Here is a 22034-nt window from a genome sequence, read left to right as displayed (position 1 = left end):
AAAAACTAAAACACAGAGATACCATATGATCCTGAAATCCCAGTCCTGGGCATATATCCAGAGAAAAACATAATTTGCAAAGATACATGCACCCCAGTGTTCATTGCAGCACTATTTACAATAACCAAGACATGAAAGGAACCTAAATGTCCATCAACAAATGAATGGATAAAGAAGATGTGGTGTGTGTGTGTGTGTGTGTGTGTATGTGTGTATGTATATATATACATAAACACACACATACATATGTATACAGTGGAATATTACTCAGCCATAAAAAAGAATGAAATAATGCCATTTGCAGCAACATGGATGGACCTAGAGATTATCATACTAAGTGAAGTAAGTCAGAAAGAGAAAGACAAATACCATACGATATCATTTATATGTGGAAGATCAAAAAAGAAAAATGATACAAATGAACTTATATACAAAACAGAAATAGACCCACAGACAGAAAACAAACTTATGGTTACCAAAGGGGAAAGGGGAGGAGGGATAAGTTAGTTTGGGATTAACATATACACACTACTATATATAAAATAGATGATCAACAAGGACCTACTGTATGGCACAGGGAACTATACTCAATATTTTGTAATAACCTATAAGGGAAAAGAATCAGAAAAAGAATATATATATATATAACTGAATCACTTTACTGTACATCTGAAACTAACACAACATAGTAAATTAACTGCACTTCAATTTAAAAAAAGGTAAGAAGAGATAAGGGGTGAGGTGGTAGCCTGAAAAGGGGGTGGAGTCAGGAAAGAGATTCAGTTTTAGGAGGTGGTAAGAAATATCTCTGATTCTTTGGTTCTGCTGGTCTTTTACTTTGGGATACATTTTGAAGACAGTGATGATGGTGATTGATTGATTGATTGATTGATAGATGAATTTATAGCCTAATTCTTTCAGTCATTCTATTGATTCAAAAATACCTAGTGCATATCAGTGTGCTGACACCAGAAATCAAAGGAAAAGCAAAGGGGCCTGGTCTTCAGAGGTGCTTGGTCTGGTGGGGAATGTTCTTCACTAGATTGGCAAATATGTTGCATTTCCAATAGCGCCACTGAGTTTAGTAGGCATAGAAACATCTGTGCTACCTAAATGGGATGGGGAGAGTATTTTTTAAGTTGCATTTAACAATAATCTGCATTTCCAATGACTCCTCCCAATATTCTTGTGTAGTAGAATTCTGGTATAAAATAAAGTTCGTTATTATAAGAAAAAAAAACTACAGTGTATCTTGCTGCAAATACAGTGTTTAAATATATATTTAGATTGCTTGAAGAAATTAGGGATAAAAGTGTTGCTTTCTATTTGTTTGTATTTCCATTGTGCCTTGCCTTGTAAACATTTTTTGATATCCAGAGTAGATATTTAGAAGTGGCTTTGATTTATTAATTCACTGTTACTTGTCATGTATGCATACACAATACAGAGTTATAACAGAAGGAATGATTAATCCATGTCGATGATGAAGTAAGAATATTCAGCATGAAATATCTATTTGCAGGTTTTAATTATTTATTCAGAATATTTATGAACTGGAGTAGCCCATATTTTTCTGGGTCACTTTTTATTTTTTTTAGAGATTACTCTGTTGTGATTATATCCAACAGGATTACAATTAGAATGAATCTATTGTATTTGCACAGAAATTGTCACCTGTGCTAAGCTTTTAGACTTCTTATTTAGCTGCCACATTTGTACTCCCTTTCTGCCAGCATTTTTTATAATTGCTTACACTTTTACCTTATATAAATTACCTTAATTAAATTGGGTAACCATTGCTGAAGTTGTGTGCAGTCTGTGGAACTGCAAAATTCCCAAAGGCACTGATTATTTGCCAGTTGACTAATTGTAGAAAGGAATTTTAGTTAGCATATGCTTGATAAGCTATGTGTCAGGATTCCTCAAAGCTCCCCCCTGGTTTGGTGATTCATAGGACTCAGCATGTAGTCATATTCAGGACTATGGTTTATTACAACAGAAGGGTACAAAGCAAAATCAGGAAAGGGAAAAGGCACATATTGGTCAAAGTCCAGAGGAAACCAGGCATAACCTTCCAAGAGTCCTATCCCAGTGAAGTCACACAGGATGTACTAATTTCTGCAGCAACAAGTTATGGCTACATATGTGAAGTGTTGTCTACCAGAGGAGCTCATTAGAGACTAAGTACCCAAGGTTTTTACTGGGGACTGGTGACATAGGCACTTTCTGCCTGGCTCTTACCAAATTCCAGACTTCCAGAACGAAAACAGGTGTTTTCTTTCTAGGTGCCTAGACTAGGCGCAGCAATCCCCTCTTCTCAGGGAAAGTTTAAAATCAGTACAGGGAACGGTTTACCATTCAAGGTCCCAGACAACAGCCAAGGGTCACCCTCTTAAGAAGGCTGTTCTAAGATGAAATTTTTGTTGACTCTTGAAAGATAGTAAAATATGCATGGAAGTTGGTCAAGAAAATAGGGGGAGAATGTAATATAAGACATTCAAGGAAAGGCATGGAATCTTGAAAATACATGGTACATTTAGGCAGTAGTTCATTGTGGTTTAAATACAAATGCATAATGAGCTCTGTAAAAGTAATGGAAATCACCAGGACCCAGACAAAAAAGAAGGAACTGATAACCTAAACAGTAAGTTCAAGAAGGTATGCTACGGAAGCTCTAGGGATAGGCTAGTCTTGAGAGTAGCAGCTTTGGTTTTCACCTAGCCAGGGGTAAGATTCAAGGCCTTGAGCCCTCTATAAGGTGGAGAGTTCTTAGAACTCAGATTAAAGCTGAATCTGTTTAATTTAGGTACATACTCCATAGAAGAATAGGATAGAAAAAATTTTTCCCATCAATCCAGAGAGATGACAAGGAGATGACAAGGAAGCTTATCTGTGTCACCCTGGGCTATGGGTTTCAAAAATAGTTTTCTTGGATTCATAATCATGGGCTTTCCCTCACATGGTTTATGGTTTGAATTTACATTATTTACATAGTCTAAAAATCTCAAGCTGAAATACTAACCTCAAAAGTAATTCTGGGTTGGTGATCCCCTGGAGTACCTGACAGAAGCAGATGCAGAATCACTGTGGAGTTGTATGATGTCAACCCAGGCTACCGAGGATTCTCTCATATTACAGCTACATTGAAAGTGAAATGACAAGAAAAAGTTATAGAGTACCTAAAGAAGCAATCAACATTAGGAAAAGTTAGCAACAAAATAAGTTATCAGTCAACCTGACAAAGTTAACACAAAAAACAAACAGCATGATCAGATTGTCAAGAACCACAGATATTAGAACTATTTGATAAGAATATAAAGTAGGTATGTTTAATGTGATATTTTATGAATCATGAGCATAATTTTATACCAGAAAATTTTAAACTTAGATGAAGTAGACAACATTCTAGAAAAATACAACAACACTGAGTGTTCATTGCAGTTATTTCACAGTAGCCAAACATGAGAAATAATCTAAATGTCTATGAACAGGAGAACTAATAAATTATGGTACATTCATGCAGTGGAATACTATATGGCAGTTAGAATTATTGAATAAGTCTCACTTTGAGTGGAAAATGAAAAACTCCATTCAGTGAAAAAGTAGGTTGTAAAATTATACAAACAGTATGGTACCATTTACATATAGTTTAAAACCATGACACATAATTACAGTTTAGTGATACAAATGTAGTGAAAATATAAAAACATGAACATAAATAGTAAATATAAAGTTAAGGGTTTTATTTACTTTTCAAAAAGAAGAGGGGATAGAAGAGAACAGTATTGGTTAGGGTCACATATTAGGCTTCAATTGCATCAGAAGTAGATTTAACGCGTTTTAAAATTTGATGAAGATGGGATATGGGAACACTGCTGTTCTTTATATTCTGTATACTTTTCTGAATATGTAAAATATTTTATAACAAAATATATAAAAATTTAAAGTACTTTGCATTAAAAGGCAATTGAGAGAAGATACAGAAACAGGTTAAACCTGTACATTTCTTATTTTAAACTGAACTGTTTATATCTTTCATAGATTATTTTGTGTTACTCTCTTCTTACACTTTTTTTTTTAACATCTTTATTGGAGTATAATTGCTTTACAATGGTGTGTTTGTTTCTGCTGTATAACAAAGTGAATCAGCCATACACATACAGATGTCCCCATATCTCCTCCCTCTTGCATCTCCCTCCCACCCTCCCTATCCCACCCCTCTAGGTGCTCACAAAGCACCTAGCTTATCTCCCTGTGCTATGTGGCTGCTTCCCACTAGCTCTCTATTTTACGTTTGGTAGTGTATATATGTCCATGCCACCCTCTCACTTCGTCCCAGCTTACCCTTCCCCCTCCCCATGTCCTCAAGTCCATTCTCTACATCTGGGTCTTTATTCCTGTCCTGCCCCTAGGTTCTTCATGACCATTTTTTTCTTTTAGATTCCATATATATGTGTTAACATACGGTATTTGTTTTTCTCTTTCTGACTTACTTCACTCTGTATGACAGTCTCTAGGTCCATCCACCTCACTACAAATAACTCAGTTTCGTTCCTTTTTATGTCTGAGTAATATTCCATTGTATATATGTGCCACATCTTCTTTATCCATTCATCTGTTGATGGACACTTAGGTTGCTTCCATGTCCTGGCTATTGTAAATAGAGCTGCAATGAACATTTTGGTACATGACTCTTTGTGAATTATGGTTTTCTCAGGGTATATGCCCGGTAGTGGGATTGCTGGGTCGTATGGTAGTTCTATTTTTAGTTTTTTAAGGAACGTCCAAACTGTTCTCCATAGTGGCTGTATCAATTTACATTCCCACCAGCAGTGCAAGAGGGTTCCCTTTTCTCCACACCCTCTCCAGCATTTATTGTTTGTAGATTTTTTGATGATGGCCATTCTGAGCGGTGTGAGATGATATCTCATTGTAGTTTTGATTTGCATTTCTCTAATGATTAATGATGTTGAACATTCTTTCATGTGTCTGTTGGCAATCTGTTTACACCTTTTATAGTCAAAGTTTATGGGGAAAGTAAGAGCAAAATGATTTAACATGATATGGTGATGCTGGGATCAATCCTTGTTTGAGTTTTCCAGAATTCTAGTAGCACAGTGAAATGTTTCCTGCCCCTAAGATCTTTTCTCCCTTGATCTCTACGTGAGTCAGTCTCCCTTCCCTTCTTCTTTTCCTCTCTCCCTCTCTCTTTGGGTCTCTAGGTCTTTCTCTCCTGGTCCCTATCTCTTGGGGTGTGCTTTGGGGTTTATACTGTCTCAGGACCTGAGGGGCTTCATCTCTTTGGGTCTCTGTCTTTCTGAGCCCTCCTGCCCCCACGTTCTGTTTCTCATACTTGCACTTTCTCAGGGTCTGTCTCTTGCTTACTGTCTCACTTGGTGCCCCTCCCCCATGTCTTTCTTCCTCTATGTACATATATGTATGTTTATATGTGCCTTTGTGTGTCTTTCTGATTCTCTGTCTCTTTACCTCCCTCTTCCAGGGTCCCCTCTACCTTACCTCCCCCATCTTGTGTCTTTCTCTCAGAGTGCAGAGCTCTTTCTCTCCTAGGGTTGTCTTTTTTCTCTCTCTCCCTCTCTCTCTCTCTCTGTGTGTGTGTGTGTTTTGCACCCCTCTCCCACATCCTTACCAATCTCTTTCTTTCTCACTCTCTCCCTGGGTTGGTTGGTCTATATGTCTTTCTCTTAATCTCTGTCTTAATCCCTCTCTGGAGTCTTTCAGCTTCTTCCCTTATTTGCCTACTTATTTATGTTTCATTTATTTTGTTTAGGTAAAGCTACTTCCTCTTCTAATCCAAGCAGCCCAGCTCCAGACTGGTACAAAGATTTTGTTACAGATGCTGATGCTGAGGTTTTAGAGCATTCTGGAAAAATGGTACTTCTCTTTGAAATTCTTCGAATGGCAGAGGAAATTGGGGATAAAGTGTAAGTTCTTTTCCTATTTCCTGTTTTTGTTATATGAACCTTTTGATAACCTTTTTATTGTTTAAACAATTTATTTAAAGAAATCTGTTTTGTTTTCTTCCTTTCTAAAGATGTAATTTCATGGTTAGTGTAGTGACAACTATCTTCCTTCTAAGTCACTATTTCTGAGTGCATATTCTGGTTATTTCTTAAGTGCTGTTTTCCCTTTCTGGCTATAGCATCTTGAACTTATTTCCTTGAGCCAAGTCTCTAGTTGATATTTGTATTTCATCATTTTCAGAATCATTTTTCAATCCATGCAGTGCGGCTTCTACCCTATTACTTTACTGAGTTTTCCCCCCTAAAGTCACTTAATGACCTTCTAATTTCCAAATCTAGTGGACACCTCTCAGACTTTATTTCACCTCTTTGACTACTCTCTTTATTATTTCTCCTTTGTTTTTTGTTCCTGTTTGTTTTAATTCTAGCATTTGTGCCCCCTTTCCCTTCCCTGGATTCCAACCCCCAATCTTATCCTTCATTTTATTATTTAAAAAACATACTTTTAAAGTTTTGAACCAGACTTAACTGTTTAGGCTTTTATAAGATCCCAAGTTCTGGTCATAAAATATTTTTAAAATATAATGCTTTTAATATAACAATTTTTTTGTTAAAAACTTTAAGCACTTTAACATAAGGCTAAAATAAAACAATCTTCTATTTTAAAAAAATGTCAAATTTAGTTTCTTTAACTTTCCTGGAAAGAGGTAGCTCTGTTATATTTTCATACCACCTTTTAATATACCTCTACTCTACACTTAACACATTCTGATGTACTTGATGTGTCTTTTCGCTGGATAGTGAGTTGTTTGAAGACACAGACTGTTTTATTCCTTTTTAATTAACTCCTAACCTGGCATCTAATAAGTACTCACTATAAGTTTTTTTTGTTACATATTGCCACTTATACAGAAACAAGTGGTTCAGATAAGGGATGATGTTGGCTTGGAATGGAGTGGTAGTAGTGGAGATGAAGGGTTTGTTTTGGAGTAGAAACAACAGCACTTGGTAGATTAAGTGCAGGGCAGTAAGAAGGAGAGAGTAGTCAAAGATGACCCTCAGGCTTTCCCCCTAAGTGGCTGGTAGATTATGGTGTTATTTACTAAAATGGAGAAGATTAAGGGAGAAGTAAGTTTATTAGAGGTAGTAAAGAGTCCTGCTCTGGCTTTGTTAAGTTTCCAAGGCCTATTAGATGTCCATGAGAGATGTCAAGTAGAAAGTGGATATTTGAGCTCAGAGTTCCTGAAAGACCAAGAGAGATTAATGCTCTAGACATGCTTATGCTTTTTTATCTATTAACTTCTGTAGTTTAAAGTTAATTTTTATTGGGTACCATACAAGAATTTTATGAGTATAGGGGAAATTTTAGTAGTCTTTTATTAATTTCCTAACCAGTTCAAGAATCTCTTCTACCATGTTCATCATGGATGTTCTCCTGGCCTCTCCTGGGTAGAATATTTTCTATCTCAGAAGGCTCCCTGTAGTTGAATACTTCAAAGTGTTAGAAAATGGATCCTTATCTTTAGTTTATACTCTTCCTATAGCTATTTCCCCCCTGGTCTAAAATAGAATGTATCTACTGCTTTTTAAAAATACTGTTATAATGATCATTTTTAGTTATTAACCCAACTGATAGGTGTTATCAACGTTAAGACTATAAAACTGCATTTCGGGAATTGTGATTACCACTATTCTTTATTTGTCCAACATTTCATTATGGAAATTTTCAAACATAACAAAAAGTAGAAATAATTTTTAGAGTGAATACCTATATACCTGTCACCTAGAATCTATACTATATTCTATATCTTATCATACTTCATTTATTACATATCTATCCATCATCCATCTTATTTTCCTGATGCCTTTCAAAGTAGGTTGCAGACATCACTACTACTATTTCAATTGTCTCCTCTTCAGATAATGGTGGGTTTATCTCTCGTCACTTTTAGCTTTTTCTTCTCAGTTGATTTATCTGTTCTTTGTATGGCATAATTTCAGTCCTGACTTGGTCTTGAATATATTTCATTTTTTTAGCACTTATCTCAAAATATGGTCACAAACACTTCAGCTGAATTTTTATTAACACAGAATTATAGTGAGGCTGGTTCTTGTTTATTCTGGACCCTATCCTTCCATTCCTGCAGTCTGATGGAGCAGTTTTCCAACATCTGAATAACACTACTGGTTCATATTGACTTGTGGTCAACTAAGACTTTTTTTTTTTTTTTAAGAAGAACTTTTGTCAAATCAGATTCTTCTATTCCCTATTTGTGCAGCTGAAGCTTAGGTGGAAATTCATTTTTTTAGCATATGAATATCCAATTTTGCCAAGACCATTGTTAAAAACACTAATTTTTTTCCATTGAATTGCTTTTGCCTATTTGTCAAAAACCAATTAACTATAGTGTAGCTTTATATCAGGACTATATTCTGTTCCACTGATTTGTGTTGGTCTCCTCAGTACCACACTATTTTGATTACACTAGCTTTGTGTTGAAATCACGTAGAGTTAGGCCTCCAACTTTTTTCCTTTCAAAATTGTTTTGGCTACTCTATATGCTTGGCATACCCATATAAACTTTAGAATCAGCTTGTTAATTTCTACAAATTTCTAATTTTTAATTCTTTTGGATATTTACTGAGGTTTAGATTAAAATTGTGTTGTTTGTGAATCTTCTAATCCATGAATACTAACTTGTCTTTTTAGCCTTGTTTTCAGCCAGTCTCTCATATCTCTGGACTTGATTGAAGATTTTCTTGAATTGGCTAGTAGGGAGAAGACAGAAGATAAAGATAAACCTCTTATTTATAAGGGTGAGTTACATTTGTATATCATAATTTTAAAAACATTCATTTAAACATATTGTATAAACATTTTAACAATAGAATATTACCCAGACCCACAACCCTAATATATCTATTTTTTCTGTACTTTCTTTTTGTCCTTATCCATATAAATGTGGTCTTTGTTGCTGCAGTTGTAGCAAAATTTTTTTTTGTTTTTCTAAACAGCGTTATTGAGTTATGATTCACATATCATGCAGTTTACCCATTTAAAGTGTACAATTCAATGGTTTTTAGTACATTTTCAGAGTTGTGCAACTATCACCATGGTCAATTTTCGAACATATTAATCAACACCAAAGAAACCCTGTACCCTTTAGCTGTCATTCTGCTAACCCCCTTTCTACCTCTTTACCCCTAAGCAATCACTAATCTACTTTGTTTATATAGATTGACCTATTCTGGACCTTTCATATAAATAGTCATATAATATGTGGTCTTTTGTGACTGGCTTCATTCGCATAGCATGTTTTTAAGGTTCATCCAAGTTGTAGCAAGTGTCAGTGCTGTATTCCTTTCTGTGGCCTAATAATATTCCATTTCATGGATAATACCCACATTTTGATTATTCATTCATTAATTCATAGATATTTGAGTTGTTTTCTCCTTTTGGCTGTTGTGAATAGTGCTGCTATGAACATTCGTATACAAGTTTTTATTTCTTTAAACATCTGTCTTTAATTCTTTTGAATATTTAGTTAGGAATGGAATTATTGGGCCATATGGCAATTCTAAGTTTAATGTATTGAGGATCCACCAAACTCTTTTCTACACTGGCTGCACTATTTTACCTTCTCAAGAAGTAGTGTTCAAGGGTTCTGATTTCCCCACATCTTTACCAACACTTGTTTTCTGTTGTTGTTGTTGTTGTTGAATTATAGCCATCCTAGTGGGTGTGAAATGGTATCTCATTTTGATTTTGATTTGTATTTCTCTAATGACTAATAATGTTGACCATTTTTTCATGGCCATTTGTATATCTTCTTTGGAAAACTGTTTATTCAGGTCCTTTGCCCATTTGTCTTTTTGTTATTGAGTCGAAAGACCTTAAAAATTTTTTTTTTAATTTAAAAAATTTTCTGCATACCAGGCCCTTATCAGATACATGCTTTGTAAATATTTTCTCATTCTTTTCGTTGTCTTTTCATTTTCTTGGTAGTATTCTTTGATGCAGAAAAGGTTTTCATTTTGATGAAGTCCAATTTTATTTTTCTTCTTTTGTTACTTACAGCTTTAGTGTCATATCTGAGAAACCATTGCCAAATCCAAGTCCATGACTATTTACCCCTATGTTTCCTTCAAAGAATTATATAGTTTTAGCTCTTACAGTTAGGTCTTTGATGCATTTTGAGTTAATTTTTACATTTGGTATGAGGTAAAGGTCCAACTTCAGTCTACCGGTTGAGAAGACTGTTCTTTCCCCATTCACTGTTCATGGTACCCTTGTTAAAAATTAGTTGACCAAAGAGACAGGTTTATTTCTTGACTCTGAGTTTTATTCCATTGATCTGTATGTCAGTCCTCATGCTAGTAGCACAGTCTTGGTTACCTTTGCTTTGAACATAAGTTTTGAAAGTGTGCGTACTCCTACTTTGTTCCTCTTCAAGATTTTTTTGGCTATTCTGGGTCCCTTGCAATTCCATATGAATTCTAGAATTAGCTTGTAAATTTTACAAAGAAGTCAGCTTGGATTCAGATAGTGATTGCATTGAATCTGTAGTTCATTTTAGGAAGTATTGCCTTCTTAACAATGTTAAGTCTTCTGATCTATGAACATGGGATGTTTTACCATTTATTTAGGTCTTTAATTTCTTTCACTAATGTTTTATAGTTTTCAGTGTATGCATTTTGCATTTCTTATGTTAAATTTAGTTTATTCTTTTTGATAGTATTGTAAATGGAATTGTGCTCTTACTTTTAGTTTTGGATTCTTCATTGCAAATGTATAAATTAAGTTTTTCATAATAACTCATTTATTAGTTCAAATAGTGTTTTGTGGATTTTTAAAGGATTTTCCTTATACAAGATCATGTCATCTGCAGATAGAGATAATTTACTTCTTCCTTTACAATATGGATTACTTTTATTTCTTTTTCTTGACCATTTCCCTCCTTAGAACCTCTAGTACAGTGTTGAATTAAAGTGACAAAACCAGACATCCTTTTCTTTTTCCTAATCTTAGAGGGAAAGCATCTGATCTTTCACCATTCTGTATGGTGTTATTTGTATTTTTTTCATAGATATCATTTATCATGTTGAGGAAGTTCCGTGTATCGGTATTTCCAGTTTTTTGAGTGTGTTTTTCTTATCATGAATGTGTATTGAACATTGTCAAATGATTTCTTTGTGTCTACTGAGATGATCATGTGGGGTTTTTATTTTTATTAATTTGTTAATTTTAGATTTTTCTTCAGGAATAATTTATTCTTATATACCTTAAGATGTATCCTAAGACTTTTAAACTTTTAATATTATTTAAAAGGAAAACAATTGAAACACATCCTGTTTGTAGGAATATCATTAATAAAACTAGATCATTTATTCCAGAAATCCTTAATATTTGAATCTTATAGGATATTACAGTCCTTAGGACATAAACAAAATTTGACTTGATGAGACATACTTACTTTTGCTGTTTTGTTTGTTTTAGTCCAAATTCTCAAAGAAATAGATTTTTTTTATTGAAGTATAGTTGATTTATAATACTATATTAGTTTCAGGTGTACAGCATAGTGATTCAGTATTTTTGCAGATTATACTTCATTAAAAGTTTTATAAAATAATGGCTATAATTCCCTGTGCTATACAATACCCTTGTTGCTTATTTATTTTATACATAGTAGTTGGTATCTTTTAATCCCTTATGCCTCCCTTACGCCTCCTCTCTTGTTTCTCCCCACTGGTAACCACTAGTTTGTTTTCTATATCTCTGAGTCTGTTTCTGTTGTGCAATATACCTTTGTATGTGTTATTTTTTTATATTCTACATATAAGTGATATTATACAGTATCTGTCTTTCTCTCTCTGAATTATTTCACTAAGTATAATATTCCCTAGGTCCCTCCATGTTGCTGAAAATGGCAGAGTTTCATTCTTTTTCTTATGGCTGAGTAATATTCCTGTGTGTGTGTGTGTGTGTGTGTGTGTACCACATCTTCTTTATCCATTTGTCCATTGATGGACACTTGGGTTGCTTCCATATCTTGACTACTGCTGTGTACATGTATGTGTGTACATGTATGTGTTTGAATTAGTGTTTTCAGGTTTTCTGATACATACCCAAGAGTGGAATCGCTGGATGATATGGTGGTTCTATTTTTAGTTTTTTGAGGAACCTCCATACTGTTTTCCATAGTGGCTGCACCAGTTTACATTCCCACCAACAGTATACAAAGGGTTTCCTTTTCTTCACATCCTCACCAACATTTGTTATTTGTAGATTTTTTGATGATAGCCATTCTGGCAGGTGAGAGGTGATATCTCATTGTGAGTTTGATATGCATTTCTCTAATAATTAGCTATGTTGAACATCTTTCCATGTCCCTGTCAGCCATCTGTATGTCCTCTTTGGAAAAATGTCTGTTCAGGTCTTCCATCCATTTTTTGATACTGTTGTTTGTTTGTTGATATTTAGTTGTATGAACTGTGTGTATATTTTGGATACTAACTCCTTCTTGTTCATATTGTTTGCGAATATTTTCTCCCATTCTGTGGGTTTTCTTTTCGTTTTGTCAATGGTTTCCTTTGCTGTGCAAAAGCTTTTAAGTTTAATTAAGTCCAATTTGTTTATTTTTGCTTTTATTTATTTTGCCTTAGGAGATAGATCCAAGAAAATATTTTTACACTTTATGTCAAAGAGTGTTCTGCCTGTGTTCTCTTCTAGGAGTTGTATGGTTTCAAGTCTTACATTTAGGTCTTTAATCCATGTAAAGCTGATTTTTTATACAGTGTGAGAAAATGTTCTAATCTCATTGTACATGTAGCTGTCCAGTTTTCCCAGCCCCACTTATGAAAGAGACTGTCTTTTCTCCATATATATTCTTGCCTCCCTTGTTGTAGATTAATTTACCACAGGTATGTGGGTTTATTTCTGGGCTCTCTATTCTGTTCCATTGATCTATGCATCTGTTTTTCTGCCAGTACCACACTGTTTTGATTACTGTGTAGCTTTGTAGTATAGTCTGAAGTCTGAAAGGGTGATACCTCCAGTTTTGTTCTTTTTTTTCTCAGGATTGCTTTGGCAATTTGGGGTCTTGTGGTTCCATATAAATTTTAGGGATTATCTATTCTAGTTCTGTGAAAAATGTCCTGAGTATTTTGATGGGGATTGCATTAAGTCTGTAGATTGCTTTGGGTAGTATGGCCATTGGATCGGAAGAATTAACATTACTAAAATGACCATACTACCAAAAAGCATTTTTTAAACTAACGCACTGAATTTAACTAAAAAGTTTGCTGAAAGACATAAATCTCAGTGTTGTCAACTTGTTTTATATTAAGACTCTAGGGTGTGATGATGTGAATTTTGCTTGGAGTGGAAATAGTAGTATTATGTTTGCAGTTAAAGAATTAGAATGGAAATTATGTATGATAAAATATAAAAGTGTCATAAGTACTTTATCCGTTGGTATTTTAGTATGAATGTCAGGCTTGGGTAAAATTTTACCTCAGTGTGCAAATGTTGACATGTCTGATCAGTGTTTAACTTATAAAATCACAGTTCTTTACTTGTACATACATGCTCACAAATATGTAATTGTCATGAAATAGGAACATATGCTGAAATTTGTGGCTAAATCATAGAATATTTTTGGCACATAAATAGGCATTCTGTAAATATTTGTTCAGTGAATGAATAAACGTGTTCTATGTCTCTGGTTTTTATCTGTTTTAGTATCAACTTGTTGATAACAAGGTGGGAAACCTGGTCATTTATAGATTTAATTAAAAAGAAGCTTCATGAGCATAATACAGCTTAATCATATTCTTTTGAAAGTTTTATAGGATTCTAATCAAGGAAATCTTTTCAGACATTTACATGTAGATGAAATACTTTTGAAAAGTACCTTTGCTATTCAATATCTGTTGGAAATCTGTAGTGAATTTATTTGTAATACAATGAATTATCCCTTGATTAAAAAAATTTGTCTTGCTATGCAAATTGAATATATATGACCAGCTTTTTTTTTTTAATTTTTAAAAAATTTTTGGCTGTGTTGGGTCTTTGTTGCTGTGCGCGGGCTTTCTCTAGTTGCAGTGAGCGGGGGCTACTCTTTGTTGCGGTGCACAGGCTTCTCATTGCGGTGGCTTCTCTTGTTGCAGAGCATGGGCTCTAGGCACCCGGGCTTCAGGAGTTGTGGCTTATGGGCTCTGGAGCGCAGGCTCAGTAGTTGTGGTGCACAGGCTTAGTTTCTCCGCGGCATGTGGGATCTTCCCGGACCAGGGCTCAAATCCGTGTCCCCTGCATTGGCAGGTGGATTCTTAAACACTGTGCCACCAGGGAAGACCTGTGACCAGCTTTTAAATGGCAAGCAAGGAAGAAAATCTTTTAGTACTAGGATAACAATATATGTCTCTTTTTTCTTTTCTTGTTGAATTTTCAGGTGAAGGGAAGTGGCTCCGAAACATAGACTATTACCGTTTAGATGGTTCTACAACTGCTCAATCAAGGAAAAAATGGGCTGAAGAATTTAATGATGAAACTAATGTGAGGTAGGAAGCATTTCTGAATATATAGATAGTTTTTAAAAAATCATTTTAAATCTACATATAGTAAAATTTACTTTTTAGTGTCTACTACTATAATTTTTGACAAATGCAAGATGTAGTCAAGATATAAAATGGTTTCATCACCCCTTAGGAAATTCACTTATGGAATCATACAATTTGTAGCCTTTTCAGTCTCACTTTTTTCACATGGCAAAATGCATTTGAGATTCATCCACATTGTTGCATATGTCAATAGTTTGCTCCTTTTTACTGTTGAGTAGTATTCCATTGTATGGATGTGTCCATTGTATGGATGTATGGTTTATTTTCATTATATGGACGTATTCGTTGTGTGAATGAGTAGTTTGTTTAACCATTTTTATTTGAGAGACATTGGAATTGTTTCCAGGTTTTGAAATTAAAATTGAAGCTGCTTTAAACATTCATGTATAAGTTTTGTGTGACCATAGATATTTATCCAAGTGAAATGAAAATCCAGGAGTGCAACTGCTGGGTTATATGGTAAATTTATGTTTACCTTTGTAGGAAACTGCCAAACTGTTTTCCAAAGTGGTTGTACAATTTTGCATTCCCACCAGCAATGTATGAGGGTTCCAGTTGTTCTGTGTCCTTGGTATTATCATATTTAAAAATAAAAAAATTTACCCATTCTAATAGGTATGTAATGGAATCTCATGTGATTTTAATTTGCATTTCCCTAATGTTAGTTGATGTCAAGCATCATTTTATGTGCTTATTGGCCATTTTTATATCATCTTTGGTGATACATGTGTTAGAGTGTCTTAAGGTTAACAAGGTATTCTTGATCTCTTTACTTATTGTAAGAATTTGAATAATATACTTTAAACAACTGCAGGTAGAGGTTGTGTTATATAGGTGATGTTGATGTTGCTTTTAACTATCAGCAATTACATACTTGAACTGCATTTGGAAGAGAAAAATTTACGTGTATACATACATATAAACATTTGCTCACACACATACACGTTGAAAGCATTGCCTTTAAGAAAGTGATGAAGAGATGGGGTTAGTTTAATGAAAAGATGGCTAAGATATGACTTAATAAATGTTCTAAAGTATGAAAGGTATTATATTTTGTGTGTAAAACGTGTTTTAATGCTAACAGAGTCCTGAACTACACCTAGGGTTAAAACGGGAAATTCCAGTTAGACCATCGGAGGAATATATTCTTATTAGGTATTTAAAATCTATAGAGTCTGGGAGAGCTTACAAAGGGATTGTTTGAGTACAGTAAAGTTACTTTAAAAATGATTATATAACTTTTTAAAGAATAAGTACATTTTTATATTTTGTTTGCCATGTTTTAAACAATTATTATTTGTGCATGAGTGTGAAGAAGTAATTTTATTGAGTTATCCTAGTCTAATTTGTCAAATTTAATCTAAACGTTTGACTTGCTCAGTTTCCCAAATTTGTAAATATCATAATAGCATATGATTTGTCCCATAATAGTCATATTTGGTAACTAGTAGGGAACAACAATGAAATGTGCATGTTGAGCTGTCAGCTTGGCTTTTTCACTAACAAATTAAGCCTCCTAAACATATGCCAGAAAGTGTCTCTGATTCAGATTCACCATGCATATATATACACACACACATACACACATCACACACACACACACACACACACAAACTCCATGGATTTGAGGGGTTACTCTTGAGTAGCTAAATCTGTAAACTTGTCTAGATTAAATTCACAAATGTGAGAGATTATGTCTGTTTTTCTACCTATCTTCTGTTTTCTCATGACTCAGTAATGTTCAGAAATAGAATATAGATATAATTTTGTTTATTGTTAACCAGTTAGAAAGACACATTAAAATAAGTTTTAAGATAGTGACCTAATGTTGTCTTATGTGGCAAGGAAGCAATTTTAACAGTCTCAGGGCCCTTTTTTTTTTTACTTTATTTTATTTATATTTATTTATATGTTTATTTATTTTATTTAGAGTCAAAGGAACTTACAAAGACAGTCTAGAGAGGTACTGTGACCCTTTCACCTAATTTCTCCTAATGGTTACATCTTACCTATGATATCAAAACCAAGAAATTGACACTGTTTCAACGTGTGTGTATATCTATGTTTTTTTTAATCGCATATGTAGAGATTCCTGTAAGCATGACTGCAATCAAGGTACAGAAATATTCTATCACCACAGAGATTCCTCTCTTTCTGCCCTTTTATAGTCACACCCATCCTGACCACCAACGTTGCCACAATCCCTAACTCCTGGCAATAACTAATTTGTTCTCCATCTTTATAATTTTGTCATATCAAGACTGTTATATAAATTATATCATAGTATATGTGACCATTTGAGATTGGCCTTTTTCACTCAGCATAATGCCCTTTAGTTTCGTTCAAGTTGTTGTGTATATCAATAGTTCATTCCTTTTTACTACACAGTAGTATTCCATGGATTGGATGTACCAGCTTGTATAATACAAACTGTATGTCTACTGCAGGGCATTTTGTTCATTTCCAGGTTTGGCTATTACAAATAAAGCTGCTGTGAACATTGTGTACAGGTTTTGTGTGGACCTAAGTTTTCATTTCTCTAGGATAAATGCCCAGGAGTGCGATTTCTAGTTTACACGGTAAGTGATTATTTCATTTTTTAAGAAACTACCAAACTGTTTTACAGAGTGGCTGCACCGTTTTACCTTCCCTTCAGTAAAGTGTGAGAGATCAAGTTTCTCTGCATCCTCACCAACATTTGATTTTATCACTGTTTTTTATCTTGGCTGTTTTCATAGGTGTGTAGTGGTATCTCGTGATCTTAATTTGCATTTCCCTGATGGCTGGTTATTTTGAACATTTTTTTCATGTGTTTATTTATCATCTGTATATGCTCTTTGGTGAAATGTTTCTTCACGTCTTTTGCCCATTTTCTAACTGGATTGTTTGCTTTTTTATTGTTGAATGTTGAAAATCCTTTATATAATTTAGGTATGAGTAATTTGTCATATGTGGTTTGCAAATATTTTCTCCCAGTCTATGGGTTGTCTTTTCATTTCCTTCACAAGGTCTTTCACAGAGCAAAACTTTTTAATTTTGGTGAAGTCTAGTTTGTCAGTTTTTGTTTTAGCCATGCTTTTGTTGTCAAGTCTAAGAATTGTTCCCTAAGCCCTAGGTCCTGGAGATTTTCTCCTATGTTATTTTCTAAAAGGTTTATGGCTTTACATTTTAAGTATAAGGTGCATTTTAAATTAATTTTTGTATATGATGTGAGATTTAGGTTGAGTTCACTTTTCTTTTTCTTTTTTTTTTTTTGCCTGTGGATGTCCAATTGCTCCAGCACCATTTGTTGAAAAAGCCATCCTTTCTCTACCAAATCGCTTTTGCAATTTTGTGAAGAATCATTTGGCTCTACTTCTGTGGGACTATTTTTTGGTTCTAGTCCATTGGTCCATATATCTGTCCTTCTGCCATCACCACATAGTCTTGATTATTGTAGCTATGTAATAGGCCTTAGTATCAAGTCAGTATCTCCCACTTTATTCTACTTTTTCCAAGTTGTTTTAGCTAGTCTAATATCTTTGGCTTCATATATAAATTTTAGAATCCTCTTGTCTAATCTATAAAAATCTTGCAAGAATTATTAGAAATTGCATTACACCTGTCATCAATTTGGGGAGAATTGATATCTTTACTATATTGAGTCTCCCGTGAACATAGTATCTCTGTTTATGTAGATCTTTGATTTTTTCAGTCACTGTTTTGTAATTTTCAGCATATAAGTCCCGTATATGTTTTGTTAGATTTACACCTAAGTATTTCATTTTTTGGGAATTGTAAGTGATATTGTATTTTTAATTTTACTTTTCACATGTTCGTTGGTAGTATGTAGAAATGCAGTTGATTTTTGTGTTGATGTTTTACCTGTGATCTTGCTGAACTCACTTATTTGTTCTAGGAGTTTGTTTTATAGATTCCTTGAGATTTTCTACTAGACCATTATGTCATCTGCAAGTAAGGATAGTTTTATTTCTTCCTTTCCGATCTGAATGTAGTTTGTTTCCTTTTCTTGTCTTGTTGCACTGGCTAGAACTTCAGCAACATGTTGAATAGCAGTGATGAGAGTGGACATCCTTGCCTTCTTGATCTTAAGAGAAGAGCATTCAGTGTTGATAACTGTGATATATCTGTAGATTTTTTGTAGATACTCTTTATTAAGTTCAAGTTCCCTGCTATTCATCTCTATTCCTAGTTTGCTAAGAGTTTTTACTATGAATGGGTGTATAATTTTGTCACATGCTTTTTCTTTCTCACTTAATATGATAAATATTTTTTTTTCTTTAGCCTGTTAACATGGTATATTACATAGCTTGATTTTCAAGCTGAACAGCCTTGCATCCCTGGAATAAAACCCATTTGGCCATGATGTATAATTCTTTTTATATAGCGCTGGCTTCTATTTGCTAATATTTTGTTGGGGAATATTTATGAGATATTGGTCTGTATCCGGTTGTTTTTATACTGTCTTTGTCTAATTTTGGTATCAGGATGGTATTGGCCTCATAAAATGTGTTGAGAAGTGTTCCCCCTTCTGTTTTCTAAAAGAGATGTGTAGAATTTGTGTTAATTAATCTTAAATTTTTGGTAGAATTTGCCAGTGAAACTTTCTGGCCTTGGAAATTTCTTTTTGTGAGTTTTTAAATCATTAATTCAATTTCCTTAATTGTTATAAGACTATTCAAATTATTTCACATTGAATGAGTTGTGGTAGTTTGTCCTTTTTGAGGAATTGGTTCATTTCAAATTTACGTATAGAACTGTTCATAGCATTCCCTTATTATCCTTTTGATGTCTTTAGGATCTATAGTGATAGCTTCTGTTTCATTCATGGTGTTGGTAATTGTGTATTCTCTTGTTTTTGTCAGTCTTGCTAGAGGCTTGTCAATTTTATTGATCTTTTCAAAGAACCAGCTTTTTATTTAATTGATTTTCTCTATTTTTTCTTTCTGTTTTCAGTTTCACCTTGTTTTGACTTAGTTTGCTCATCGTTTTCTACTTCCTTGAGGTGGAACCTTAAATTACTCATTTAAGGCTTTTCCTCTTTTCTAATATAAGCATTTAGTGCTGTAAATTTCCCTTTCAGCACTGCTTTAGCTGTCATACAAATTTTGATGTGTTTTATTTTCATTTCCATTCAGTTCAGTGTATTTTTTCTTTTGAGACTTCCATTTTGAGTCATAGCTAGAAGTATCTTGTTTAATTTCCAAGCATTTGGAGATTTCTATTATTTTTCTGTTATTGATTTCTAGTTTGATTCAGTTCTGTTCAGAGAATATACTCTGTATGATTTCAGTTTTTAACTTTGTTGTGTTTTGTTTAATGGATCAAGATATAGAACATCTTGGTATATCATACATGGGCCCTTGAAAAGAATGTATTTTTTGCAATTGTTGACCAGAGTTTCCTATAAATGTTGATCAGATCCTGTTATTTAATGGGATTGTTGTATTCTTCTTTATGTCTAGTTGGTTACTGATTTTTGAGAGAGGAGGTTTGAAACCTCCAACTATAATTGTGGATTTGTCTGTTTCTCAAGGTTTTTACTTCTCATATTTTCAGCTCTGTTGTTTCCTGTATACGCATTTATGTCCCTCACTATTACTTGTAATTTTCTTTGGTCTGAAACATACTTTATTTCATGCTAATATAGCCACTCCTGCTTTATTTTTTTATTTTTTATTTTTTTAAACATCTTTATTGAAGTATAATTGCCTTACAATGGTGTGTTAGCTTCTGCTTCATAACCAAGTGAATCAGTTATACATATACAATATGTTCCCATATCTCTTCCCTCTTGCATCTCCCTCCCTCCCACCCTCCCCATCCCACCCCTCTAGGTGGTCACAAAGCACCGAGCTGATCTCCCTGTGCTATACGGCTGCTTCCCACTAGCTATCTATTTTACATTTGGTAGTGTATATATGTCCATGACATTCTCTCACCCTGTCACATCTCACCCCACCCCCTCCCCATATCCTCAAGTCCATTCTCTAGTAGGTCTGTGTCTTTATTCCCGTCTTGCCACTAGGTTCTTCATGGCCTTTTTTTTTTTTTCCTTAGATTCCGTGTATATGTGTTAGCATACTGTATTTGTTTTTCTCTTTCTGACTTACTTCACTCTGTATGACAGACTCTAACTCCATCCACCTCATTACAAATACCTCCATTTCATTTCTTTTTATGGCTGAGTAATATTCCATTGTATATATGTGCCACATCTTCTTTATCCATTCATCTGTCGATGGACATTTAGGTTGATTCCATGTCCTGGCTATTGTAAATAGAGCTGCAATGAACATTTTGGTACGTGACTCTTTTTTTTTTTTTTTAAAGTATTTGTTTATTTATTTATTTATGGCTGTGTTGGGTCTTCGTTTCTGTGCGAGGGCTTTCTCTAGTTGTGGCAAGCGGGGACCACTCTTCATCGCGGTGCGCGGGCCTCTCACTATCGCGGCCTCTCTTGTTGTGGAGCACAGGCTCCAGACGCACAGGCTCAGTAATTGTGGCTCACGGGCCCAGCTGCTCCGCGGCATGTGGGATCTTCCCAGACCAGGGCTCGAACCCGTGTCCTCTGCATTGGCAGGCAGACTCTCAACCACTACGCCACCAGGGAAGCCCCATGACTCTTTTTGAACTATGGTTTTCTCAGGTTATATGCCCAGTAGTGGGATTGCTGGGTCGTATGGTCGTTCTATTTGTAGTTTTTTAAGGAACCTCCATACTGTTCTCCATAGTGGCTGTATCAATTTACATTCCCACCAACAGTGCAAGAGTGTTCCCTTTCCTCCACACCCTCTCCAGCATTTATTGTTTGTAGATTTTTTGATGATGGCCATTCTGACCAGTGTGAGATGATATCTCATTGTAGTTTTGATTTGCATTTCTCTAATGATTAATGATGTTGAGCATTCTTTCGTGTGTCTGTTGGCAATCTGTATATCTTCTTTGGAGAAATGTCTATTTAGGTCTTCTGCCCATTTTTGGATTGGGTTGTTCGTTTTTTTGTTATTGAGCTGCATGAGCTGCTTGTAAATCTTGGAGATTAATCCTTTGTCAGTTGCTTCATTTGCAAATATTTTCTCCCATTCTGAGGGTTGTCTTTTGGTCTTGTTTATGGTTTCCTTTGCTGTGCAAAAGCTTTTAAGTTTCATTAGGTCCCATTTGTTTATTTGTGTTCTTATTTCCGTTTCTCTGGGAGCTGGGTCAAAAAGAATCTTGCTGTGATGTATGTCATAGAGTGTTCTGCCTATGTTTTCCTCTAAGAGTTTGATAGTGTCTGGCCTTACACTTAGGTCTTTAATCCATTTTGAGTTTATTTTTGTGCATGGTGTCAGGGAGTGTTCTAATTTCATACTTTTACATGTACCTGTCCAATTTTCCCAGCACCACTTATTGAAGAGGCTGTCTTTTCTCCACTGTATATTCTTGCCTCTT

The 22034-nt window shown here is 34.5% G+C and overlaps 1 protein-coding gene across 9 annotated transcripts in view; it reads left to right on the top strand.

Annotated features, from left to right (window-relative positions):
• ATRX (ATRX chromatin remodeler) overlaps positions 1–22034 on the top strand; it is a 241231-nt gene that overhangs the window by 169862 nt on the left and 49335 nt on the right. For all 9 annotated transcript variants that reach the window (XM_036839559.1, XM_036839556.1, XM_036839558.1 and 6 more), the window contains 3 exons: positions 5789–5942; positions 8692–8798; positions 14432–14540. In XM_036839559.1, the coding sequence (XP_036695454.1) occupies positions 5789–5942; positions 8692–8798; positions 14432–14540 (370 nt within the window). The remainder of the gene's footprint in view (positions 1–5788; positions 5943–8691; positions 8799–14431; positions 14541–22034) is intronic.

This window comes from Balaenoptera musculus, chromosome X (genome assembly GCF_009873245.2).
Source record: "Balaenoptera musculus isolate JJ_BM4_2016_0621 chromosome X, mBalMus1.pri.v3, whole genome shotgun sequence".
In the NCBI taxonomy this organism is placed as follows: Eukaryota; Metazoa; Chordata; class Mammalia; order Artiodactyla; family Balaenopteridae; genus Balaenoptera; species Balaenoptera musculus.
Note: the sequence above shows the minus strand (reverse complement) of the source record. Positions and strands in the feature narration are given on the sequence as shown.